Source organism: Notamacropus eugenii, chromosome 3 (genome assembly GCF_028372415.1).
Source record: "Notamacropus eugenii isolate mMacEug1 chromosome 3, mMacEug1.pri_v2, whole genome shotgun sequence".
Taxonomy (NCBI): domain Eukaryota; kingdom Metazoa; phylum Chordata; class Mammalia; order Diprotodontia; family Macropodidae; genus Notamacropus; species Notamacropus eugenii.
In genome coordinates, this window is record NC_092874.1 from 298,399,567 (window position 1) to 298,426,537 (window position 26,971).

The 26,971-nt window shown below is 51.2% G+C and overlaps 1 protein-coding gene across 5 annotated transcripts; it reads right to left on the bottom strand.

Annotated features, from left to right (window-relative positions):
- Positions 1-3,737: 3,737 nt before the first annotated feature.
- On the bottom strand, positions 3,738-26,971 carry PDGFB (platelet derived growth factor subunit B). 5 transcript variants are annotated; one of them, XM_072656181.1, is made up of 8 exons: positions 25,768-25,782; positions 16,743-16,836; positions 14,600-14,696; positions 10,627-10,716; positions 9,924-10,150; positions 8,513-8,657; positions 5,710-5,865; positions 3,738-5,243 (listed from the first exon to the last, which is right to left on the bottom strand). In XM_072656181.1, exons 2-7 carry the CDS (start codon positions 16,773-16,775, stop codon positions 5,741-5,743), a joined length of 717 nt encoding a protein of 238 aa, XP_072512282.1. In that variant the 5' UTR covers positions 16,776-16,836; positions 25,768-25,782; the 3' UTR covers positions 3,738-5,243; positions 5,710-5,740. The 5 variants fall into 5 exon arrangements, with proteins under 5 accessions (XP_072512282.1, XP_072512278.1, XP_072512279.1 ...); XM_072656177.1 differs by lacking the exon at positions 25,768-25,782 and adding an exon at positions 24,742-24,896; XM_072656178.1 differs by lacking the exon at positions 25,768-25,782 and adding an exon at positions 24,742-24,893 and having other exon boundaries at positions 9,924-10,129.

Below are 26,971 nucleotides of genomic sequence, written 5' to 3' on the forward strand. Positions count from 1 at the left end.
CTACCCTTCACATGGTTAGTGTTGAATCCCTCCTCAAATTACCTTCTCGTCACCTTTCTTTTCTGGAACAATAGTCAGGTCAATGCCCTCATTGCTGTAGGGAAGGGCATGGAAATCCACTGCCCCTTGGCTCTGCATCCCTTCCCTGTGACTGCCAAACCTTGGCCCAAAGCTTCCTCCCCAACACCCCCCACCCTCGTTACATGTGCTGTGAGCTCCTTGATGGAAAAGGATTATTTTCATTTGCCTGGTACTTAGAAGGGATAGAGTCAGTAAATGAACCTGCTGTATCATTGGTAGAGGGGATGCCCACCATGAGGAAACTCTCTGTATCAGTACAAATAGGCACCATCTCTGGAACTGACCATCTTCATTACGTAGAACACTGAATGGTAGAGTGAGTTGCCCATACAGTGCCACAGTTAGTATGTGGCAGATGCTGGATTGGAACCCAGGTCTTGATGGCTTTGCGACCAGCTTTTGATCCTCTCAGCACATAGTAGGTACTTAATGTTTGTGGACTGACTTCTCTCTGCATATGTTGTATCTTCCTGTACAATATAATTCCTTTGAGGGCAGGGATGCTTTCGTTTTTGTCCTTTGTTAATCTCTCACCTCTCAGGAAATTGATGACACAAAGCCTTCCTTGTCTCCCTGAGTCTCACTTTCTCCTGTTCAAGGAGGGGCTTGGACTCCACAGTCTAAGAGGACTCCATTTTTCCACATACCCCCATCCAGGGAAAATGTCCTCTCCTTCCTCCAGTGTTTCCTGTAGTATTTTGTCTGGATTCTCTCTTTGCTCCCTCCCCTCTGTCTCCATTAATTCCTCCATCTTTGAGCTGAGAGCCAAGACCTTATGTGGGGGTCATATTCTGCCCCATCCGAATCCTGGGAGCTTTTCAAGAGTCCTTTTGCACTCAGGACTCATTCTTGGCTTTGAAATTGATCTAGGGATGCTCCAAGAAGAGAGGAAATTAGAGAGGTGGCAAACTACTGGGGTGGAATGCCATATATGTGTTGGTTATTTTTCATGAACTGCTTCCCCCACCCTTTCCCTTTTTATTCTGTTACAAAGAATGACTCCCTTGGAAGGGGTGCTGGTGATATATTTGAAAGTAAAGGTGACACACAACCAAATGATATCAATAAATTTCAGGATCCGTTGAATCCAAGACCTCCCCCATTGACCATTCAAATCCTCTCCATTTTTCTTGCTACCAGAATGTCCTTAGAATCCTTGCTCTTCCCACCCACTCACTGCCCTCTTGGTCTACTTGGGGAAGGGGGAACCTCTTCCTAACACCTGGATCCTCAGCCAATGGGGTTGGGAATGAGGGTGGGAGTGACTACTGGGGAGGAGGTGAGGTAAATAAACAGTGACATGGTCTTGACAGGCATTCAGCCTGGATGAATAGAAGTTTAATGTTCAGAGAGGTAGAGGAAACCTTCCCATTGTCTTCTGCTCTGGTCAGACCCCTCTGGATTCCTGAGCTAGAATCTAGGCACCAAACCTCAGTGTAGCCCAGGCCCTCTTCCTACTCTCCACAAAGGTGGAAATGGAGGTTTCCCTAGAGACAAGGTGGGCCAGATCCCAGATCTTATCTATCTAAATATAACCCTGGAAATGTGGCCAGCCAGGTACCTGTTGACCAGTCTGAACTATTACTCTTCATGCATGAGGCAGAGTTGAGGAAACCGAGGCCCAAGCAGTTTCTGACCTGCCTGATACCCCACAGGTCCTAGGGCTCATGGAATTAGAATTCCAAGGAACTTCAGAGGCCATATGGTCTTTCATTTTAGAGGAGGAAACTAAGCCAGCCTTCGGTCCTGCTTGATAGAGGTAAAGGAAATGATTTTGGTTTCCCAAAGTAATGACATACTCATCTGTCCCCTCCATAGGAACCAAAGTTGAAAGGACATTAGAAATATTCTATTTTCTGGTTATTTTATGGGTAAGGCTCTGAGAGGGGTATGAGTTGCATTGTTGTTCAGTCCTGTCTGACTCTTCATGACCCCATTTGGGATTTTCTTGGCAAAGATACAGGAGCAGTTTGCGATTTCCTTCTCCAGCTCATTTTTATAGATGAGGGAACTGAGGCAAACAGGGTGGAATGACTTGCCTAGGGTCACACAGCTAGCAAATGTCTGAGTGGCTCCAGGTCCGGCCCTCTATCCCCTTTACTACCTAGCTCTCCAAGGTTAATCCAATTCAATATTAAAAGTCTACCATGGATAAGTCCCCTTCTAGGCCCTGCGGAAACAAAGGACATCTAAGTCAGAAGCATCAGGGCTGAGATTCAAAGGCAGATTCCAAATCTCCCATTCTTTCCTCTATACTTTTGAGACGGAGCCTCTAAGGTCCCAACTTCTAGCCCTGGATCTAGGCTCTCAGTCGAAATCTCTAGTGAACAGAAACCTTGAGGATTCAGTTATAGGGTTAGTGACACAGCCTTCCTGCCATTCTTTGAACAGGACAGTATCCAGACTCCATGTCTTTTCAATGGCTATCCTCCATGTCTTTCTCCTTGGTTCTGACTCCTGGCTTCCGTCAAGTCCCAATGAAAATCCCACCTCCTACAAGAAGCCTTTCCTGGACTTAGGTTCGGAATAAAGGTTTCCCCTTAATACTCATGCCCTGCCCTTGGGATTATCTCAGATTTATCCAGCATCTATTGTGTATGTATCTAGGGATTTGTGTGCTCTCTCTCCTCTTAGAATGGAAGTTTTTGGAAAGTTGGAAGGTTTTTGCCTTTTTTGCATCGCCACTGCTCAGTGCAGTGTTAGGCACAAAGACAGCAAAACTCAGTTCCACCACCTAACAATCAGGGCTGCCCAACAGAAGAATAGGTTGAGCTTTTAAGTAATGAGCTCTGCAGCCCTGGAAGTATTCAAGCAGGAAGGAGCTGGATGACTTCTGGACCTTGCGCAGAGAGATGGGGTTCCTCTATGGCCTAACATTCAGGCAACTCTCTCAAGAGAGAGTTAAACCAGATTAAAATGTAATTGAGAAACATTAAAAATAAATAGAAATACAATAGACGGTAGGTAATGTTAATATTCTGAGGTGCTAAGTGTGCTGGACCCCTGGGACCATGTCACATCTTGGGGTTGGAATGCTTGACCCCATATTGGCCCTTCCTCTCCCTCTTCTCCTCCCCATACCATGGGAAACAAGAGCATTCCCAGCATCAGAGAGATACAGAACTGGAGAAGCCTGGCTAAGCCTCACAACCACTCTGATTGGGAAGACTATTGTCCCCATTTGATACATAAAGTACCTGAGATTCAGAGTGGTGGAGTGACTTATCCAGGGTCACACTGGTGGAAGTCAGATCTTCCAGACTCCAGGCCCAGTGCTTTATCTATCACACCACACTACCTTGTATAACCTGTAGAACTGGGAAGAGCTTTAGAGACAAGCATGTCCAATAACCTCATTTTACAGATGGGGAAACTGAGGCCTAGGTAAGCACAGTGATTTACTCAAGGTTTTATAGTTGCTAAGGAGAAGGGCCTAGAATCCAACCCAGGCCTCTTGTGAGTTCAAATCCAGGACTCTCCTTTGGTGACTAGAATGGAAACATAAATAGAGTGGCTCTGCCCGTTTAGGGCTGGGGCTGGGGAAGCAGAGACCCAGAGCAAAGAGCTCCCTGGAGAAGACAGCCAGCAGTCCACTGTGAGCTCCCTGAGGGAGGGATATCTGAGGGAGGGTACAAAGGTGACTGATGAGACAGAACTGGTGGATTCATTTGCTTTTGTTTCATATGGTTTGGTTTTTTTACAACTTTAAATACAGAATATAAATTAATTTTACATTTAAAAAATAAAAGAAAAGCCAAAAAAAATATAATCACCAACTTTACAAACTGAAGGAAGTGGATTTCTGAGTAAAGAGCTGCAGAAGGTGGAAAGGATGGGAAGCCAAGCCCGCTCTCCCTTCCCCCCCAGTCCTTTCCCAGTGAGACCCCAGGAGCTGGCCTAGGGAGAAGCCAGAAGGTGGGCTTCCTCCAAACCTCAGCAGCCTCTAGGAACTGCAGATGAGGTCACCACGGGCCTTCCTCTCTCCCAAGGTGCTCTTCTTTAGGATACCCCAAAGGGGACCAAGGAGAGGCCTGAGACACTCAGGGACGGATTTTTTAAAGAGTTGGACAGAACCTTAGAGATCATGTAATCCAACCCCCTCATTTTACAAATGGGGAAACTGAGACATAGAGGAAGGGACTTGGGGAAGGTTACAGGGTTGGGATGAGGTTGGAGGCAGGGAAGTCAGAAGCAGACCCCAGACTAGGTGGTCATCCCACCACACCATCCCTGCTCTCCTTCCTGAGGGGCCTTCACTCCCTCCCTCCCACTCCTGCCCTCAGGCTTGCCTGAGCCAGGACTGGAGGTGTCCAACACCCCTCTTCTGTTCCATCCAGGATTGGACAGGCTGACCATGATGTAGGAAAATGAAGGCAGAGAGCAGGAAGGAGGGGAACAGCAAATGAGGAGGGAGAGACAGGGTAAGGAAATAACCAGATCGGGTCCAGCTTCCCTCTGCACAACAGTCAGTCTCCAGCCCATCTGAGACAGTGCTCTGAGGAGCAGGTGGTAAGCCTCCCGATGACTGACCACAGGCTGCTCTCCCATGGCAAAACCCACTTCAGAAGAAACCACAGTTTCAAAATTATGTGCATAAAAAGTGAAATAACCGAGCAGGTGATGGGCAGGATGCGGAAAGAGTGACTGCCTCGTCCAGCTCTGTGCTCCTTGGGTGCTGGCCTGGAGTGGAGCACACAGGAAGAAGGTTCTTGCTGAAAGCCCCACCAGTCCGGGTCCACAGAGTCACACTCGGGCCTCTGGATTGCCACATGGCCAGGACAATCCTATGCGTCCTAGGGGCAAAATCTGGCTGAGTGGGCCGCTGCTTGGAGCCATGGGAGCCTGCGGGCCCCTGCTGTGGGTGTCCCATCTGTCACCCAGGCAGGGCCTCCAGGAGGAAAGGGGGAGGGGAACAAGAGGCCCCTCTTACCAAAGGCTTTCTCCATTTCTTTTATTACCCCCCATGGCCAGTGGGAAGAGTGACCTTTGGGAGCGCAGAGGGCAAGAGGGTCACTGAGCCCGGAGGGACAGGAGATCCACTGCAAGGATAAGGGAAGCACCATTTGCCATCCGCGTCGGCCACCGAGACGGACAGACAAGAAGAACAATATTCTCACTCCAAGAACCCCATGGGGGCAATACGAGAAATACATTAAATAAACCTGGAAACCAAACAGAGAAGAACATGATGGTCAGAGAGCCCAGGCAGAGAATACAGAACATGGCTCTCCAGCCCAGTCCACTCCAGGGATCCCAAAGGACTGGAGAAGAATTCCCCTCCATGCCAGGTCCTCTGACCCCACAGCCGGAGGTCCTTTCATTCTATGGAAAGTACTGTCCAGTCTTCCAACCATATGACCATTAATAGTGACTATTCCATCCTTCTCACCATATAGAAAACTGAGTCTCCACAGAGGGGAAGTGAAGGGCCCAAGGTCACACAGGGAACTGGGATTTGAACCCTTAGCCTCTGATTCCAAACCCATCACTCCTTCCACTATGCCATCAGCTTTGGCCCATTTCCCTGGCTAGGAATGATCCTAAGGAAGGGTCAGTGGGGTCAAGGAACACCCAGGGACAGAGGGGTTTCTGACTCAAGTTTTCCCATTCCACCTCCTTTCCCCTTACCTGCCCATCATGTTCTCCCTGGCCAGTGCCCCTATGCGCCGAGGCTCTCCTTCAGTGCCGTCTTGTCATGGGTGTGTTTGAACTTTCGGTGCTTCCCCTTGGGTGGCCTTCGGATCCGAACCTTCCGCACTATCACCTTGTTTGGGGTGGACCCACCTGTTCAGAAGGACAGAGAAAAAGCCTTTCAAAGGAGTGAATAAGTAACTAAATTGTATCTCTACATAGTATAGATTGTGGGCAAGGATCAGAAATAATTGAATTCAACTCCCAAAATGTAAATTGCATAGGAAAGTATTTCCTCTATGACAAGAATTTCTAGGAAAACTAGAGGCAATCTGGCAGAAATTAGGGTTGGAGCAACATCTTACACCCTACACTATTACAAAATTCAAAAGGGGAACATGACCTGAATTTTAATTGTCAGATCAGGTACCTTTCACAGTCATTGTTGGAAGTAATTTTTTTTTAAAAAAGAAACATGGAATAGAGTGATTACAAAATATAAAAGAGATACTTTTAATTATGTGGACTTGAAAAGCTTTTTCATGAATAAAATTAATGCAACTAGACTATGAAGGGAAGTCACTAACTGGAAGGAAATCTTTGCATAAAGTATCTCTGAGAAGGGTCTGATGTACAAGATACGTAAGCAACTATTGGAAACATGCAAGTACAAAAGCCAAAAAGAATTGCAAACTACTAACAACTACAGGAAGGAATACTTCAAATCACTAATAATAAGACAAATGAAAATCAAAACAACTCTTAGGTTCCATCTTGAATCCAACACACTGGCAAAGATGATGAAAGTGGGGAACAAGGAAGGTTGCAGAGACTGGAGAGTCAGGAAACATACTCTATCCTTGTGGGTGGAGTTAAGACTTGTTCTAACCATTCTGGAAAACAATTTGAAATTACTTGAAGAAAGTGTCTAAAATATCCATATTCTCTGATCCAGACACCCCATCTGCTAAATAAATATTCCAAATAGAAAGGCTCTATATGCACCAAAATATTTATAATGCTCCCTTTCGTGGTAGCAAAGGTTTGGAAACAAAGGAGATGCCTGTTGATTGGGGAATGGCCAAACAAATAGTGGTGCGTGGTTTTTGGTTTTTCCCTTTTTCATTCTTTTTTTTTTTTTAACAACCATGCTATCTGAGAAGGGAGAAAAGAAGTACACTAGGAAATGTAGGTGATGTAAAAATAAAAGTGATCAAATCTATTTTAAGAAATCTCAAGAATATCACACAGACAGAGAGAGAGTCTTTGCACGCTAAGGTCCCTGGTAAAGAGAGGGCAGGAGGGAAGCCTGTTCAGCTCCTTTCTTCATTTATTTCAACTCAACAAGCATTTATTAACCACTTATAGTGCACCCAGTACTTTACTAGGAGATAGAGATGCACATATTTAAAAAAATAGTCCCAGTCCTCAGACACACACTCTTTGGGGGGAAAAGCACATTCATGGAAAAGCAAACAAAACACACAAAATTCAAAGGTCAACTAGCCCCACATTTCCTAAGATGTGAGATCAAGAACTGGACTGAACTTTGGGGCCACCGTAACTAACCTCTTCATTCTAGAGATAAGTGCCCCCCACCAGAGGAGCTCTGGAACGGCCCAAGGGCCCACAAGAGGGTAAGGGGCAAAGTTAGGCTTTAAAATTTTGTCTTCTGACCCCATTTCATTTCATCTCTCCCCTCCTGAGATGTTCACACTTACATAATGCTTTAAGGTTACACAAAGCCCTAACAGGCATCATTTATCTGACCCTAACCACTAATTTCTTGTTCTTAAGTCATTTTTCAGTCATGTCCAACTCTTGGTGACCTCATCTGGGGTTTTCTTGACAAAGATACTGGAATGGTTCACCATTTTCTGCTCCACTCCATTTTTACACATGCGGAAACTGAGGGAAATAGGATGAAGTGACTTGCTCAGGGTCACACAGCTGGGAAGTGTCTGAGGCCAGATTTGAACTCACAAAGAGGAGTCTTCCTGACTCCAGATCCAGCACTCTATCCATTTTGTCCCCTGCCCACCAATAGGGAGTGTTATAATCCCCTTTGTACAGAGGAGGATACCAGTTCTTGTAGACGCCAGGAGATTGATCCAAGGTCATATAGTTAATTCGTGTTGGAAGCAGATTGATAGGATCATCGGATGTTAAATCTGGGAGGGACCTTAGAGGTCACCTCATTCTCTCATTTTACATGTGAGGAAACTGAGGCCCAAAGATACAGTGATTCAATTTAGGTTCTTTTGACTTCATAGTCCCAGTTCTCTGTACTTCTTACCTCTCACTTCCCTCTCCACAGATCAGGAGCTTAACAAATGCTAATTTCTGGAATTGCACTGAATTCCAATTCTACCAATTGCAGTCCATCGAGGGGGTCTGAGGGACAGCTGAGGGCTGGGTTAGACAGAGGGGGCAACTTTGCCCATGGTCCAGGGGTATTAAGGCAGCTTGGTGGTGAAATGGACAGAGTTCTGAGCCTGGAGTCAGGAACACCTGAGTTCAAATCTAGCCTCAGACATTTACTATCTGTGTGACCCTCGATAAGTCCCTTCACCTGTGTCTGCCTCAGTTTACCTTTCAGGATTGCTGTGAGGATCAAATGAAATCATATTTATAAAGCTTAAAGAACCTCAAAGTGCTATAGAAATGTTAGTTGTCATGATGATGACAATTTTGACAATGAATTGGGGCATCTGTCTACAAGGATTCAGGACTCTGGCTTCAGCCCTTGGCAACCCGGGGCACCTCTGGCTGCCCTCCTGAGGTCCCCAGAGTCTAATACCTCTGTTTCCCTGGGTGCTCCCAGGGCTTCGGGTCGAGGACCGGGGGGTTGCTATTGTTTCACACTTGCAGGCCAAGTGGTCCTCCAAGGTCACTGTTGCCTTCTTAAAGGTTGGCTTCTTCCGCACAATTTCTATCTTCCTGACCTGTGAGAGATTGATGGAAATAAGAACACAGTACAGAAGATTAATGTCTCCCAAATGTTGACCCTATCCTCCTTCATCAGAGAATCCAACCTGAACCCTTCTCTTCACTTTTTCCACCAAAGAAGACTGCCTGGCAGTCCCAGTACAAATACCCCCTAAGGAAGAGGAAAAGGCATTTCCATTTCTGAAACGCAGATGGTGAGCATCCTCACTCCTGTGATCCCTCAACTGCCAGCCAAGCTCACAGGGGCTGGCTGTGGGGGTGAGGGATGGGGCAGGTGGCTATCTGAGAGGAAGTTTGGGGGAGTCCACTTGTCAGGGGTTTGGGCAGCTGGCAAGTGCCTGTTTCCAGATGGCTAGAGGGGAAATCCATAAAGGAGAAAGGAATGGTTGTCCCAGGGAACACTCCAGCTGGTAAGGACCTCCAGTGGGGTGAGGGTGAACATGACAGAGGGACATTGGGGAAAGGGGTCAAGGGGGCATGAAGCCACTCAAAGGGTCATTAACACCTACTGAGCTCCCTTTTAACAAGGAAAGTGAAACAGCTCAGGAAAGTCTAGGGGTGGTTGGAGCCAGCAAACATGAAGGAGGAAGAGGCTAGACTCCCCAGCCTCCTTCAAAACTCAGCTCAGGTACCACCTGCTGCAGGAAATAGCAAAGCACATAGAAGGCCCCTAATACATTCTTACTCAATGGATGGATGTATAGATCGTTAATATTATGTAGCATGTTAGTGTGCATTCGATCTCAGTGAGGGGATGAGGATTTCCCTTGTCCCTTTCTCTTCTTAGAATAGTAATTATAGCTAATATTTATAAGGCACTTACTTAGCTAAGTGTTTTACAATTATTATCTCATCTGATTCTCACAACAACCCTAGGAGGGGGTCCATTTTATAGATGGGGAAACTGAGTCAAACCAAAGTTAAGTGACTTGCCCAGGGTCACACAGTTGATAAGTGTCTAAGAAATCTGGTTTTCTTGACTCCAGGTCCAGAATTCTAGCTGTTGGGCCACCCAGCTGCCCCTACATCACCCCCATAGGATGTGGAGATAGAAGACTTTTAGGATCATTTGGTTTAAGTCCCCCATTTTAAAGGTGGGAACACTGAAGCCAAGAGAAGTCATGGATCTGCCCAAGGTCACACTGCTCTCGGGTGCTCCAAGTTTCTCTCGGTAAGGCCCTTCCCACCTAGAGGAAGGAGAGTATCCCACGCACGGAGTCCAGCCCTAGCCCACCAGGCAGGGCGCAGCCAGAGACACGCACCTGTACGTGCCTCAGTTGCACCTGGGTGGGGCGGCACTGGACATTGCGATTGTTACAGCAGCCAGAACATCTCTGCACCTCCACGCAGGGTGGCCACACTAGAAAGTTGGCGTTGGTGCGGTCGATGAGGCGCCGGGAGATCTCAAACACCTCGGTGCGCGTCTTGCACTCTGCAATCATTGCGGGTTCCGCCGCGGTCACAGCCGCTGGACAAGAGGAGGGAGCGGCTGTTGAACAGAACCCTCTCTGGCCTCTGGGAGCCCAGTATCTCCTAGCTGAAAAGGACCCTGGGGGCCCAATCCCCGGGAGCTTAATAAGCGAAATGGCTTGTCCAGGTAAGCACAGCTCAGTCCTGGCAAAGCTGGGGCTCTCACCACCCTGTGGGGCAGTCCCCAGACGCCATCCCTCTGCCTCCGTGAGATCACTCCTGCACAGATCTAGAATTAAAAGGGACTCAGGCGTCATTCGGTCCAGCCCCAGACAACTGAAACCAGAAAAGGAAAGTGACCTTGACAAGGTCTCCTGACTAGTACGAAGGGCTTAGGTTCAAATCCAAGTCCTCGGACTCCCCAGAAGGAGGGAATCCTTCTGTCTCCACCAAACTTCCCACTCAGCAGGGCAGGCAGGGAGAGGGAAAACCACCAGGGATTCTCCCTAGCTCATCCAGTTTCCTTCAGGCCCGTGGCCACCCTTCCCTCCTTACCCACACTCCTCCTTTCACGAGACAGGATGACCGGCTCACTAGGAAAACGTGCCTGGGTCATATTCACGTCCAGTTCTGCCACATCCTCCTCTGCAAGAGAAGGACCAGCTTCAGAATCAGGGCTGTGGGCTATGAGGCCATTGGGTTTAGGAATGGAGATCTCCCCCAGGGAGACAGAGATGAAAGAACCTCCATCCTCTCTCCCTGGTCATCGGTTTCACCACAGGTGGTACCATCAGGTACAACTGATGCATTGTCGGGGAGTAGAGAATGTACTGATTAGTACTAGAGGGTGTGGGCTTACTACCTGTGTGATACTGAACATATTACTCTCTGAGTAATTACTCTCTCAGTTTCCTCATCCATCAAAAAGAGTGTTGGAATAGATGGTCTCTGGAACTAGGATCCTGAGATCCTCTTCTACCAAAATAATTCCCCATCCCTAAATGGAATTGTGGGTAGAAAGAGAGGGAGTCTTGAAAAGAAGACTGAGAGGGAGTGGAGGCAAAAGTTACAGGGTTGGTAGAGTCAATCCTTCTTCCCCTGGGGCTGCCAACCCCACCCTCTGTCAGAGAGTCACATTTTTGGCCAGAACCCATAGAAATGGAGTTAAAAATAACCCTTCCCCTCTGCTACTGTAAGTGAAACCTCCGGTCCCCCAGGCCAGGCGGGTGCAAGGACCCTGAGCATTCACTTGTTTCCAGCGCCCCCATCCACCCCTGCTTTCCCACAGGAAATGCTGAATGGAGAAATTCCCAGAATCCCCAGGGGGGAGCTGAAGTTGGGTGTGGGGGAGAGAGCAGGATAGTGATCTAGCTTTCAGCCCCTCCTTAGTCCTGGGCACTGGCTGTGTGAGGAGGGAGATTTCTCCTGGCACAGGACCTTCCCAGGGAGTTGACTGGCTGGGCATCAGTACTGGGGGTCAATGTTTTTGTCCCCCAGATACAGGAGAGGTTCCAACATAAAGGAAGAGTGTGTAGGTTGAGTATCTGTGGATCATTCTGCTTTGCTTAGGGTAACCTGCTGAGAACTAGAAAGCTTAAAGGACTAACAGGCTGCTTCTACTACAGTGCCTTGGGGTCTACAAAGCCCTTTCCTCAGGATAGCTCCTGGGAAACGACTGCTTCAATGACCACTGCCCCCATTTTATAGATGGAGACCCTGAGTCAGAGAGAAGGACCTAGATCTCTGTGCTCCAAGCCTTTCTAAGCCCAGAAAGAAAGGGTAGAATCTGCTAGATCACTAACCCTACCTTCAGACGGGCTCTAGCCAAAGCCTACCCACTGCCTTGGATGGTGGCTAGAGAGAGGAGGTGAACTGGGGTTTCGGGTCACTGTCTTTCACATGCCTTTGGCTGGTCCTGGTCAGCCATGCCTTGATCCTGACCCCCATCCCCCAGTTCTGTCCTCTTAGACTACCTTCTATTAGCACGTTATCTTCTTCATTAGATTCTGATCTCCCTGTGGACAGGCTCTATTTTCACCATTCTTGAGAGGGGAACCTCTCAATCTTAGAATCCTGAAGAATTCTTTAAATTTCTACTCTCCTTTAAGACTCATATGCCCCCTATAAGAAGCCGCCCCTGGATCACAAAGCTTCTGGTGTTTCCCCCTGCCCTTCTGCCTTTATTTTGCGGTCTCATAGGGTCCCCCTGCAACCACCCAGTTCACCCCTCTTCTCTTCTAAGACAAAGACCCAGGGAGGTTCCATAAATCACCGGCTGTCAAGTAGGGATGAAACATCAGACAAATCCTCTGAGACCAAGGTGGCTTCTCTCCACCCCCACCCTGGAATGGAAGCCCACTGAAGGCAGGGAATGTGTCATTCTGGGGTCTTTGGAGCCCCAGCACCTGGCACAGCGCTTTTTTTGGTTTGTTTAGCAATTAATAATAACAGCTACCACTGCATATAGCGCTTACTATGTAACAGGCACGTAAATACTTTATGATTTTGTTTGATCCTCACAATAACTCTGGGAGGAAAGTGCTTGTATTATACCCATTTTACAGATGCTCAGTGTCAAGGGAGGTTCTAAGAAAGGAACTGCGGATATGAACCAGCCCAACCATTCAATTTCAGAGAAGGGAAGTTACTTGCCCAAGAAGAAGTGGGTAAATTGTATCAGAGCCAGAACTCAAGTCATCCAAGTCCTCCTACTACGCTACACTCGCCTGTAGATGACCTGAGTTCAAATGCCAGCCTTAGAACTTGGTGTCTGGTGGCAACAGGCAAGTCCCCCCCTTCTTTGGGCCTCAGTAAAAAGAAGGGGTCACACACAGTCCCCAGGCCCCTCTGGCTCTAATGCCACTAATCCCTGGGCTTCCTGACCCACTCCTACTCCTTCCCAGCTCCCCCTCTTCTGGCCCTGCGTGGCTTTGCTCAGTTCCAGCTAACCAGGTCTTGAGGCCAAGATTACAGGACCAGCCTGCTCTCTCAGGGGAATCTGGTTTAGAAACTGTCCTTCGGGGATGCATTTCTGTCCTCCCAATTAGTATCATGACAGTGTCTGTCTGTCTGTCTGTCTATCCCCACCAGACTGTCTCTTTTCATGTTCCGCCTTCCTTTCTTAGAATTTCACTGGCGGTTGAGGTGAGTGGGAGAAGGAGAGAGATGGATGGAGGAGAAGGCAAGATACTTTTACAGACAAACAAACAAACAAAACAAACAAACAAAATAGCTCCACAGTTGCCTTGACACACAGATTCTGCCACTGCCCCGTTGACCTCCACCCTTTTCTGCCAGCTTGATCTCAGCTGGATTGTCGGTGGGTGATTGTCGGTGCGGGGACTGTGGGAAGGCTGGGAGGAGGCTGGGAGGTGGAGGACGTCTTGCTAGCAGAAGGCCTTCTAAATTTGGAAGCTGCCCCATTGTGTGTCCAGGCTACAAGGGCATGGGGCTGAGGGTGAGTTGGAGAGACCGCCGCTGGGTGGAGAGCCCCTGTCTCCTCTCAATTGGGCAAACAATAGGTGAGCACAGCTGGTGCCCCCTCCCGCTCTCTCCCCCCACACCCCCACCAAGAGCGGGCCAGTTTGAAAGGCAGAGAGAATGCCTTTGAGAGGACGCCAGTAGGCCGCCTGGTAGAAGGAACAAAGGGAGGAAATTCTGTTCCCCCATAGATAGTGTCTCAGCAAGGATCACAAAGCTACAAACAGACAAAACCCTAGAGAGAAGGAGGGCTGGGGGCTGGGGGGGAGAGGTTAGAATAGAATGGAATTTGCCCTGAAGACCGAGTTTATAAATACATTCCTGACCCAGCCCGCTGGCCCTGGCACGTGTGTGCCCGAGAGCACGTGCCTGAGATCTAGGCTCCGCTGGAGCAGGGTTGCCCTCAGGCTTAGCCAGGTGTCCCCAAGGGACCTCGGAGTCCAGGCTAGTGGCCAGTTGAGACAGGGAGGCTGTACTACCCTCCCTCACCAGCTTCCAAGCTCACCTGGATCAGAGTGAGAACTGAGAGATGTCACTTTGTCTAACATCCTCATTTTTTTTAAACAGAAGAAAAAACTGAAGTCCACTAAGGGGAAGTGATTTACCCAGGGTCACTCGGATAGTAAATACAGTAGATCCCCCCACCCAAAACCATTCTATTGATCTGGCCACATCCTTTGCCCACCCCCACCCCGCCACTCCAGGATCAGCTCCTCCTCCTTTTCCCTGCTGTTGGTCCTCTGTCCAACCCTTACAACAAGAGGGGCTATAAACGGACATAGCTGGGCCCCTAGGGAAGCTGGGGCCAGGCTGCCACCCTCCCCCACATTGTGTGAGGGAATTTGATCATAGGTTTAGAGTCTGAAAATATATCAGAGGTGAGATAGCCTTCCTCATTTTACAGAGGAGGAAACTGAGGCTCAGAGAAGGGGAAATGACTAGTTCAAGGTCATGTGGCACCTTTGGCTCCTGGTCCAGTGGCCCTGCTGGTACCAGACGGAAGGGGGGGGAGAGGAAGGGGTAAGAGGCTCAGGCAGATTGGATTTACCTACGGAGTCTATCCGCAGCAGGTGCTGGAGGTCACTGATCGATCGGAGCGAGGGGTGGCTGAGCAGCTCATAGATCTCCTCAGGAATGGGGTCCCCCTGCCAGGCAAAGACACAAACAGGAAGACATCAACTTGGAAGCAGGAGAGGACAGTTCAACCACCCTTCCCTGGAGTGGGGGACTGGTTGGCCCAATGTGGGCACCAGGGGAGAGCTGGCTAGAGACAAAGGAAGGCAAAGGAAAAGGCAAGTAGCTGAGTTCTGGGGCTCTCAGTGGGCCCCTAAAGGATGGATGCTGGAAAGGATACTGAAGGCAGGGCCTTCGTTCAGGACCACTCTGTGCCATTCACTAGCTGTGTGACCTTGGCTGTCACTTCCTTAACCTCAGTTTCCTCATTTGTAAAATGAAGCAGTTCCCTAGATGACATATAAGGCTGCTGCCAGTTCTACAGCCATGATCCTAGATCAGATGGATGGGAGATCATTCTGACACACATTTTCATTTTCTAGATGATGCATCCCTATTGTCCCCAGGATAGCCTACAGGAGCTCTCGGCCTTGTGTGAAAGGTCTGCTCCACCTCTGCTGCCTTGCTACCTACCAGGCATTGTCCACTGAAGCCAGCTGGCTTGCCAGCTGTACCTGCCCTTCAAGGCCCATACAGGGCCTGCCTCCTTTGAGAAGTTCCTCCCAATCCCAATCTTCTCCGTACTCGTGTTTGCCTAGAGACCTTCCCCCAGACCTCTACATTGGCCCTGCTACATTCTACCCGGTATGAGTCTTTGGGTGGCACCATAGAGGAGAGCTGCTTCAAGCCCTCATTTTTCAGGTTAGAAAATGGAGCCCAGAGCTCACTCCAAGCCTGGAAAGGACCTGAGGCCATCTAGCCCATCTTACAGAGGAGAAACCCCACCTGTGTACATGATTCTTCCCCGTCTCTAGATTGTTAGTTCTGGGAGGACCAGGCCTACACTGTTCCTAAGATTATATGCTTAGAGTTGGAAGGGACCATTTAGCTCAATTGCCTCATTTTCAGATAAGAAAACTAAGGTCCAGGGAGAAATGACTTCTCCAAGGTCATATGCATAGTAAATGGTAGAGAGGGATTTGAACTCAGGTCCTCCTACCTCAAATCCCTTCATTTTCCACCAAAGCTCAAAGCCCCCCATGATTTTTTACCACTGTCTCCCCATTGCTGAGCACAGCACTTTACACATGTGGTAGGTGCTTAATAAATGCTTATCACTGAAAATGCAGGCAGACAGGCCTCTTGCATGATAGGGGAGTTCTTTTCCCAGGTATCCCCAAGGCCTGAAATCTGCCCTTCTCCCAGTGTCCAGCCAAGACTATTTTCAGACCATTGTTCTGGACTCTCCCCAAAAACACATGAAACCCAATAAGGGGGTGAACCATTCCCCACCCATGGCCCAGTTTCCTCCAGGGAAGCCATCCATCCTACAATATCATATCACAAGCATCCAAAGAGCCATGTGACATCATCGGTCATCCTGGGCGACATCACATGGGATTCAGGTTTCACAGCCCACAGCAAGTTGGGGGAGGCCCCCAACATCCCACACTGGGAGGGCAAAAGAAGAGCTCAGGGAACAAGACTGGTTTCCAAAGGACAAGGAAAGGAGGTGGAGGGAGAAACAAGCATGCAGCTCTCAGTATGGGAAATACTGCTGTTTCAAAGGCCAGGACTTGGGGCCCAAAGATTTCTCTCATGGGCTCAGTGTCCTGGAGGCTAATTTCGGGAGCCTAGGGAAGGGAGACTTCTCTGAAAATATTGCTTCTGTTAGGAAAGCTCTTTTCCATCAAGGCCACAGCCTCCATCTCGCTGGGTTATATGTAGGTTTGTCACACACGCACACCCTGAGTATGCGTGTTCCTCCAGGGCTCACTGGGACCCTTCAGTCCCGTCATCCTGGTTTTAGGTGGAAGGCATTCTCATCCTTGATGATGCTCTTTAGGGGACCTTCCTCTGTATTTTACAGATGAGGAAACTGAGGCCCAGGAAAGTAAAGCACCTTATACAAGGTCAAGTGGATTGGAAGCACCAGTGTCAGGATTCAAACCCAGCTCTGCTGGCTGGTCTAAGCAACTCACCCCGATGCCTCCCCCACAGTAACAACCCACACTTACCCAGCCTTTCACCAAGAGTTTTGCATCTGCCATTTCACTAGATCCTCCCAACAACCCTGAGGGCAGGGGCTCTTTGGGTTGCCAGTTTCCAGCCCTATATGGCACAGAGTGATGCGTTAATAAGTTCTTGCTGAATACAAGAGTACACAATATGCCTCTCATCTCATTCGGCCAATAAGAAGACTGAGGCCTGGGGAAGGGACTTGCCCAAGGTCACACAACCAGGGTCTCCCACACCTGGCTGTGATCAGGCCCAGGCCTTTTCGTTCTGTCTTCCAGCCCCTAGCAACTCAGGACAGGCCTCCAAACAGAGCAGACAACAGAGTAAATGTTGACTGACTCAAACTTTGGTTCCTGATGTTTAGTTAAGGCTAGAGGGAGGGTGGGGCACAAGGGGGAGGAGCTGTTTTCCCATGACTTGGTTCTAGAAACCCAAGCAGAGGTGGGGGGAGGGAAGGAGCCTGAGTAGAGCTCTGTAGGGTCTGGGGAGGTAGGAACTCAGGCTCCCCAAAGTTCAGCCAGGCCATGACTTCCCAGCTGAGTTCTGAACTGGTATCTGAGGAGGAAGGGCAGTAGAGAAGAGCAGGGGATTGTTCCCTGGACAGCTACCTGGTTGCAGCATGGTGAAACATTGAACATGAAAGGAACAGGAGCAGAGAGAAGCAGGGCAGTCCTTTGGGGGGTCCAAGTACTGCCCCTAACCTTAAGGCAGCATCACAAGGCAAGGGGCCTCCACACTGGACTCCCCACTCAACTGCCTTGTACACTAGAGGACTTTAGGCAAGGTACAAGCTTGGAAGTCTACCTGGGGGGGGGCAGCCTCCTCCTCTGAGACCACCTTCTATCTCCTCCATGTACATTCATAATACTGTACCTCCCCCCTTAGGCTGGGAGCTCCTGGAGGTAGGGGCTGCTTTGCTTTTCTTTGTACCCCCAGTGCTTATTAGCACAATGCTCGGCATACTGGAGGCCCCTAATAAATGTTTACTAACAAAAGATTTGGATTACATGGGTCTTTGAAAGTCCTTTCCAACTTGAACATTCTACAATATTAATATCTTATGTTCTAAGCTCCTTCCCAGATCTTCCACTACCTGTTCTAAGCTCCTTCCCAGTTCTGCCATTCTCTGTTCTAAGGATATTCCATGTTCTAAACTCTGCCATCATAGGTTTCCTTCTCCAACAAAGAACCCTTGAATGCCCCAAGAATGATTGATCACTCCTATCTCCAAACTCTGCTACTCCTACTAGCTCTCACTTCTGGGACACTTTAAGGTTTATAAAGCACTTTAAATAAACAATCTCACTTGATCCCCAAAATAACTCTTGGAGGCAAGTGCTAGTATTACCCCCATTTTACAGAAAAGGAAAAATGAGGCTGTGTCCACACTGCTTGTTGTCTGAAGTAGTTCTTGAATTCAAGTCTGCTAATTCAAGAATGCTAAATTCAGCATTCTCCAACCAGTCAGTGTGTTAACTATGCTCTTAATTTAGCCTGTGGAGTATATGACCTTATCCTATGTTGTCTCTGAAATACCTCTTGGAGTGGTGGCCAACACCTGTGATCCCCACTGATGGTGGATGTCTTGAGCTCAGGAGTTCTGGGCTGCAGTCAGGTTTAAACCATTCAGATATCCTCTCTAAGTCTGACATCAATGTGGCTGGGTAGAGGTAGGGGGCCACTGAGCTACAAACTGGCTCAGGTGGGAAAAAACTAAGTAAGTCAGAACTGCCACAATGATTAGCAGTGGGGCCAGTCCGTGAGTGGTACTTTGAGTCTGGTCAATATAGGGAGACCCAATCTCCTCCAAAAAAGAAAAAGAGGAAGAAAAAGGAGAAGAAAAAGGAGGAGAAGGAGAAGAAGAGCTTCTTAATTGTATTATCCATATTTTGCACCAATTTTGCTGGCCTAACAGAGTCCTCCCTTTAGAAAACCTTGTCAGTATATGTATTGGTTGATGGAAGCCCACAGTTGGAGGCTCTGAGACAGCCATTGAGTTAACAGTGTGACATGGTAGTCACAGAAGCCCACTAGATCCTGGGTTCCAATAAGGGGAAGAAGGAGGATCCAGAACAAGGATGTTGGGTGTTCCTACCCTGGCCAGACTACATGGGGAGGGCTGGGTTGAGTCCTGTGGTCCACCATTTAGGAAGGATGTTGACGTGCTGGCCTCCAGGATGAGGAAGTCATATGACTCTACCATAGAAGGATCATTTGAGAGAAATAGGAAAGTCTGAGCCCAAAGGATGTAAGAGCTGCCTTCTTTAAGACTTTGAAAGACTGTCCTGTGGAAGTCTGCTTGGTCCCAGAGTGAGGAGCAAGAAACAGTTAAAAATTACAGGGAAATGGAATTAAGCTCCTATGAAAGAAAAACTCAACTTTGAGAGCTGTCCAGCACCAGAGCAGGCTGCTGGGAGACGTATTGCAGGGTTCTGTTTCCTCTCCAGGCCTTCAAGTGAAGGCTAAGTGACCATATGAGGTATGCATTGCAGAGGCATGCCAGTTCAGGTATTGGTTAGACCACATGCCCTCCAAGGCCCTCCTAGCTCTTAGATTCAGTGGCCACATGAGGATAGTGATAACCAAGGAGGCTGAGAGTGGATGTTCCCACCTGGGCCAGATGTTGCCTGTGTGCTCCCCCGAGCCTTTTCTGCTACTGAGTCTCCAATGGGAGGCAGCACTCAGTCACCAGAATGGCATTATCCCAAGCTGAGGGGGCTGTCAGCTCCCTTCTTGGGCTGTGGCAAAGGTGAATAACCACACATTTGGATTGGACGGCACTGCAGAGGCCAGCTAGCTCAACCCCCTGATTTTACTGGGGAAGAAACCAGAGAAGGGAAACCAGAGAAGGCCCTAGAGCCTCAAATTCTAGATGACACCAGATTACAGACTTAAGGACCTTACACCATTAATCTACAGAATGACTTCCCTAAGGTCACTGATTGTCACTGGCAGAATTGAGATTTAAATCCAGGCCCACTGATTCCAAATTCGGCCCTCTTTCCACTGAACCACAACATCTAAAGCCCTGGGGCAGAGCTTTGGGGACCAGGGACCAGCTTGTTCTGCTTGGCTTGGCTTGGGAGGGGGGAAGATGGCAGAAGACCAGGTTTTCTGAGAACAGCTGGTGATTTGACTAACACTGTTAGCACAGCTGGGGTGAAGAGCACCCTCCCTCTCCAGGAGAAAGGGGTGTCACTTGGGGCTGGGGCCAAAGAGAGCCAATCCCTGATGTTATCACCTGATCCTAGGCCTGGGGTAGTGGCCAGGGTAGGGGCAGGGGTGGGGCAGGCAGGCAGGTATACAGGCAGGTACCTGAGGCTGAGCCAGACACTTGGGCCAAACTAAACAGCTCTCTCCTCCCTGGAAGGTGGAGAGAGGCCACATAGATCAGGGCAGGTTAATTACCTCCCTCAGAAGGGAAGCCGCCCCATCAAAGAGGCCTGATCCCCCACCCACCTGCTGAGTACCTGAAGCCAAAGCCACACACACTGTGGCTGCCTCTACCTCCACCCCTCCACCACCTGAGCTGGGTGGGGCGGTCTGTGGCTCTTCACCATCCAAGCTTGTCATGTCAAGTCACTGAGGGCACCGCCTACTGGGGAAGAGAGGGGAAATCCCTTATCTGCCTCCAGAAATTGCTTAGGACACTTTACCTGAGGCTCCTTTGCCCCAACACATTCTCTCTGTTCCTTAAGAGAGAGAGAGAGAGAGAGAGAGAGAGAGAGAGAGAGAGAGAGTGTGTATGTGTGTGTGTGTGTGTGTGTGTGTGTGTGTGTGTGTGTGTGTGTGTGTGTGTGTGGCAGGGAGGTGCATTACACCCATTAGACTGTAAACTCCTTAAGGGAACTGTTTATTTCACTACCTCCTTGCCCAAGGCCTTGCAAACATCTATTAGGCATCTGTTGTATTCCAGAGACTGCTCTAGTCCCAGGGGGAGACAAAAATAAGTTTGCATGCACACAGAGAAGGTGCTTAATAAATGCTTGTTGAATGGACACTGCTCAAAAGGCAACCTTCCCAGCCTTAGATGCTGTACAGTTTTCTCAGATAGCAGCTTGGTGTAATTGCAAGACTTCCAAATGGAACTCCTCCTAGTCCCTATTCGCTCAGGGGGAGGGGGGGAGGTGAGGGGTGGGAGCAGTAAATACCTTCACTTCTCTGCACTTTCTTTTCCTCACCTATGAAATGAGAGAATATCCTCCGAAGTCACTTCCAGAACTAACATCCTGGCATTCTCAGGTATCTCCGGGGCAACAACCTGAGATATGCAGGACTAGGCTCTCCCTTCCTAACTTGCTTGCCCTTCACCAGGATGCTAGCTCTGTTTCTGCAACCTTCCTCCCTCTCCTGCTACTGCCTATCTGGTCACTGTGCCCACTGTCCACTTTTACAAGGTGCTTATGCCCCAGTCTCCTGATGGGGCAACTGCTGCCCATCAGACCTTATGAGGTCACTCCCATCCCTTGTCAGGTACTGCCTGGAAGAAGAGAGGAAGAGGACTGAGAGCAAAACATATCTTTGCTGTGAGAGGTGGTGGCCTACAGCTGCATAATAGGGTACACACTGTCAGCCACTGTGAGTGGATCAGTTTGTTTGCATTCCCGGACAAGGCAGGGTTCCACGGTGAAGGGAGGAGTAGGACTAGCCATTGAGAGGTAATTTCTTTTAAAAGCTACAATAAAACCTTTAAAAAGAAAGAAGAAACATGATTCTTCCTTCAGTGTGGAGTGAGGCTGTACCCAACCATGATCACTTAACCAGACTACCTCCATTCTCTCCACTGGGTAGCTTCTCAGTCCAGCTAGCTCCTTCACCCATCGAAGCTACAGCACAGCCCTCTTCCTGCTGAGAAGTTCCATATATCAATCTTTCCAAAGAGATCTTTAAACTTCACTTGTTTTCTCTCCACCTCCTGTTTAAAAAGCATCTGTGTTCCTCCCTCTCTGGATGCTGAGGGCAGGTCCCCACTCTCTGCTCTCCAAAGTGCTGGGGGACCAATTCTAGCCAGCACAGAATGCCCAGGGATGGGGTGATGCTCCTCTCTCCCTACTTCAGAGCAGACTCACAGTCAAGGAAACTCAACAAAACACCTGGGAATTAGATGCCCCAAGTATCTCCTCAGCCTTCCTCCATTTCACTGCCTGACAACCAAGAAAGCCAAGAAAAAAGGAATCGGTGCAATTTTAGGTTTCATGAAGAGAAATATCCCATCCAGGGTCTCCAGTTCTTGGCCCTGCGCAGACTGTATCCAGAGTATTGGGGTCAGTTCTGGTACTCAATTTGAAGATCTCCGCCTAAGCTGGAGTGCCCTCAAGGAGGGGATGGTGATGACTATGCCCTATCAGAATCTGTTGGAAGAACTAGGGACAATTTGTCAAATAAGAGAAGACTGGGGTGGGGGTGGGGAGACGGAACACCTGAAGACTGACTTCCAGTATAGGACAGATTGTCATGTGGAAAAGGGGTTTGCTTTGTTCTGCTGGGCCCCAGAGGAGACTGGGGGGATTGTGGGGATGCGGTCAGGAAATTCTTCCCCATGAGGGCTGGGATGCCTCCAGAGCTAATTGCATCCTCCTCCCTGGAGGTCCTCAAGCTTTTGCTTGAAGGATGTGGTAGGCCTGCTTTGGGGGTGTGGGAGGGCCCCTGAGGTCCCTTCCAGTTCTGAGCTTCTGTGACACAAAAGGGTGCTAACAGCAAGTCACATGAAGGCTGTAGTCATGCTCCCAAGTGCTGGCATCAGCTGATCCCTTCCCCCCGCCCCAACACACACTCCTTGGGAGCTTCCTTCCCCTCTGTTTCTCCTACCTGCTTCCTCCCATACTATCCCCAGGATGGCTCTGAAACCATCTTGTAGAGAAAGGTGACTCTCCTTTGATAATACCTGGGGGAGGGGGTCATTGTAAAGACAGGTGTCAAAAAGTCCAAGTCCATGACTTCCCATTGGCTATTGGTAGTGTGACCTTGGGCCTCAGTTTCCTCATCTAGAGAGCTAACATAGTGCTGGCATGAGTGCCCTAGAGTGCCATCCAAGCAGGCATTCCAAAGGGGGATAGGCAGGGACGATCTAACCCTGACCCAGCGCTAGTACAGGGAGCTGGGGTGGGGGTGGGGGGTTCTAAGTAGCATCCAGTAGAGAAAAGGACCAGGAACTGTGAAAAGCCCCATCAGATCATGGAACTGCCCTTCAGACTTCCTAACTCAGAATGAGATGAGCTTATTTTAAAAATAAAAAGCAGAACCAGAGGCAAAGGCAGGCACGCTAGGAAACCCAGCAGGCTCCTAGGAGCGATAGGTCATCTTTGCCCATGCTCCTTCTAGGGAAGAAAAGTAAACCACACAAGTCACAGAATGTCAGCACTCTGAGATCATTTGGGACACCCCCTTCTTTTGGGGAAGTGGCAAGTAGGAGGCTGGGGAGGCAGTGACTTACTCAAGGTCACACCATTCTAAGTGGCAGAACCAGAATAGAGGCCCAGGGCTGCTGAGCAGGGCAGTGTTCTTTCCAGTATGCTAGCCTCTCCTAGGGGGGTGGCTGCTTTGGAGGAAGTAGATCTAGCCTCCCTTTCCAAAACCCATTTTTACATGGCAGTATGGGACAGAGGGGACCGATAAAAAAAAAAGCAGCATGTTAGCACCTGGGCCCCTCATTCTGCAGATAAGAAAACTGAGGCTCAGGGGCTTATGTGACTTGCCTCTGGTGACACAACTAATATTACAGAGGGAAAGTGACCCCAGGCCTCGCTACCTTCCAGACCGACCCAGACCCGACACAGTCATCACCAAGCTGAGTCAGAGAGGTCCTGACCCAAAGATATTTCTATGGGATGCTTTCCCACAACACGCAGTAATCATAATAACCTCCCCAATCACAGTTAGGAAGTATCAGTTGAGCATCTTTCCCTACTCGGAGTCCAGCAGGGTTCCGCCATGATGCCTCTTCACCCTCATTTGCCAAATGAGGAAGAGGAGGCCTCAGAGGACTTAGTGCTTGCCTTGGTAACAGACTAGAGAATGGGAATTCCGGGCTCTCCAGACTGCCAGGGCTCTAAGGCTCACGAGGCAGAGGCCGGGAGGCCCGGAGTAGGAAGGGAGGGGGGAGAGGAAGAGGGGAGCTGCAGAAGGACCCTTCCCTGCCCTGGAAAGTAGGGCGGACAGTGATCGGGTGATGAAGAAGCTGGAAGAGAAAGGTTGCAGGAGCCTGCGCCCACGTGTCCTCAGTGCCCAGATGGCCCGGGATGGGACCCACCTGTTCGTGGGTCGCGGGCTGCTGTGGTCACCGCTGGCACTGCCCCCGCCAGAGGATGCGGGGCCACGAGGATCTGGGGCGCACCGCACGGCAGCGGCGGGAGTTCGGGGGGGGGGGCACGGCGGCGTGCATGCGTGCCTATCTGCTAGCGTTGCCAGGAGCGTGCGTGCCTGGCATGCGTGGGGTGAGTGGGTCGGGGGCCGCTAGTCCTCAGGGCGCCCTGGCACTGGCGGCGGCGGCAGCTGGCCTCTTTCGCCCGCTAGATTCGGGTCGAGTCAGGCCAGGGAGGGTGGGGAAGAGGGGCACCTCCGGCTCCTGCCCCGCCCCCCACCCCCGGCAGCCCTGGTGCTGCCCCAGGGTGGGGCTCCGGGAGGAACTGGGAGAACAAAAGGAGACCACAGCGGCGGCAGCGGCGGCGGCGGCAGTGGCTACTCCAAGGTCCAAAAGAGGTGGGCTGGCGGCGGCCCGGCCTCCCTTCCCCGCCCCCGCTGCCCCGTCCCCTCCCCTTCCCCGAGGCCCGGCCTCCTCTCCCCGCCCCACGGCCTGCGCCCCCTCCCCAGTCCTGCGGCGCAGCCGCCCCCTCCTCCGTGCCGCAGGAGCGCGCTGCACCCGCGCGGACTAATGCGGGAGCTGGAGGCCCAGGGGCCAGGCGTGCCCGTCTCGCCTGCCTCGGGAGCCCTCCCGCCTCCTCTCCCCCCCCCCTCCCCCCCCCCCCCCGGCTCCTCGCGCCTGCCCCGCCCCTTTCCCACCTGGATTCCCGACAGACCGGCCAGCTCACTACAGCGTGAAGCGGAAAACATGGGATCCGACCTGATTTATTTTCTCTGCCGACGTTTCTGTGGCCCGCCTCCCCTGCGGCTAAACGTTGGCAGCGGCCGGCGCGCATTCCCCACCCCGGGCCCTAACCCGGCTGGCTGGCGGGGGCGAGGCGCAGGTACAAGCCGGGCCTCCGACGCACTCCCGCCTCCGCCCCGGTGCCTTTAAGACAGACGCGCCCCTCCCCCGCCGTTGGCCCCCTCCCCCCGGCTCCCCGCTGCGGCTCGGCAGATCTTCGCGATCTCGCCATCTCATGTCTCCCGGAGCCATGCATGCGGGAGGACGAGTCCGCGGCTCCAAGCGGCACGGCTCGAACCGCACCCCCTCCCCACCTACCTTCGCGGGGCGGGGCTTGGACTGCGCCCCACTCAGTTCCCACAACCCGGCGACACCTCGATTCTGCCGGCTCCCCCTCTACCTGGGCTCCCGAGTCTTACCGAACTGGACAGTGACCCTCCCAAACCCCATGACCCCCTTCCCAAAGGGTGCAGGTAGGGGCTTGCACGGAGAACAGCTGCAGCCAAAACGCTCCCCCCTCCCCGCCTGCTGGGAGGGTTTGGGGTAGTAGGAAGGACAGAGCCTTCAATTCCCCTCCCCCCATCTAGGAAAAGGACTTGTTTATTTTTTTTTTTACCTGTTGTTACTGGGAATTGGGGGGGGGGGGGACGCCGCGGCAAAGGGAGGAAGGGCAAGATGTAACTCAGCTGTCTGACCCAACTTCTGATGTGAGAGCTGATATTAACCCTCCGCAAACCGGCACATCTCTATCTGCTCCCCAGCCCCCCTTTCGCCGCTCAGCCTTGCGTTTCCTCTCCGTATACCCGAATCCTTGCCCCGTTTGGCATGGGCACTGTTGGGGTGGGAAGTTCACTGGTCTCAGCAGAAGAGGGAAAGGAGGGGGCGAAAGCTGGAGATGGGGAGCAAGAATAAATAAGCCCGTTTTGGTCATTGCCACTCACCTCGGTGCTGACCAGAGGCAGGGAGCAGAGAGACAAGAACAGCGCCCAGCAATTCATCCCGACGCCGCCGACCCCGCGGGGCTCCGAACACAGGGGCGGAGGGCGCCTCCGTGCCTGCTTCCAGGCCAGGGTGTGCGCGCTTGGCTCCGCTCGCCTTGGTTCCCACCGGCTCAGGCGCTCGGGCTCTTCCCGGTGATGCCGCCGCCGCCCCCGGCACCACTCAGCCGCATGGCCCCCGGGGCGCCGTCGCCCCCCACCCGGCTCTCGGCGAGCCTGGGGCCGCTCTGGCCACGTCCTTCTCCTGCAGCCGCTGGCTCCGGCGCTCGGGGCGGCCTGGGGGCGCTACCCGGGCGGATCCCGAGCCGGAGCGCGCATCCACCGTCCCCCGGAGTGTGGGTGGGGAGAGAGTAGGGGGCTGTTTGGGAAAGGCCGCGGGGCCTGGGGCTCCTGACCCTTCAGAAAAAAAGGGCACGCCTGTTGACACTCCCCAAGACAGGAGAGAGAGGGCGAATCCTCTCCCTCCCAGGCTTAGATTAATAGCAGTATTTGGGGTGGGGGAAGGTGAAAAAAAATCTCACAGCTTCCAGTTGTTGGAGAACGGGGAAACCAACGGGCCAGAGCCCCCCGGAAACTTTTCCAAAGTTGAGTGTACCCCAGCGGCCAGTTCCCTTCCTTTGCACCCCACTGCGCCTTCGGGCTGGGCTGGGGCGGCACTTGGAGCCAGGGAGAAAAGCCCGTGTTGCAGCCTTGAGGGGGTGGAGGGGCCGCTGTCCCTGTGTGTGGGGGGGTGTCGGGGCCTCGCCGCCCTGGGTTGCGCCTGAGGGTCGCCTCACTGTGCCTCTTCCCGGACGCCCCCTCGGGCGGACACAGGTGGACTTGGTGCCCGCGTGCTGCTCCTCGTCCGGGAGGCTCCAGCAAGAGCCGATCTGGGGTTGGGCTGCGCTGGGCTGCGGCGGCCCCCGACTTACTTCGCCCCTGCAAGCCGGGTTGGGTTTTTTTTTTTTTATTTTGAGAGAAAAAAAAATCTTTTAGAATGGCAAATCAACGTGGTCCTGCAGCTTTTCGAGAGGCCGCTGCTGCGGGCGTGACGGGGATCTCCCCCTCAGGGAGCCGGGAGAGGCGAGCTGGCCGGAGCTGGGCTGGGCTGGGCTGGGCCCGGGAGCTTGGCGGGGCCGAGAGCCCAGGCTGGCGGGAGGAGAAGTTG

What these genes read in the sequence shown, in the direction of transcription:
- PDGFB (XM_072656177.1), bottom strand. Translation starts at nt 24,878, where the DNA reads ATGCGCGCCGGCCGCTGCCAACGTTTAGCCGCAGGGGAGGCGGGCCAC. An exon ending in TGCAACTGAGGCACGTACAG is followed by an intron (nt 8,658 to 9,923) that starts GTGCGTGTCTCT and finishes AATCTCTCACAG; the next exon opens with GTCAGGAAGATAGAAATTGT. An exon ending in GAGCACCCAGGGAAACAGAG is followed by an intron (nt 5,866 to 8,512) that starts GTATTAGACTCT and finishes CCTTCTGAACAG; the next exon opens with GTGGGTCCACCCCAAACAAG.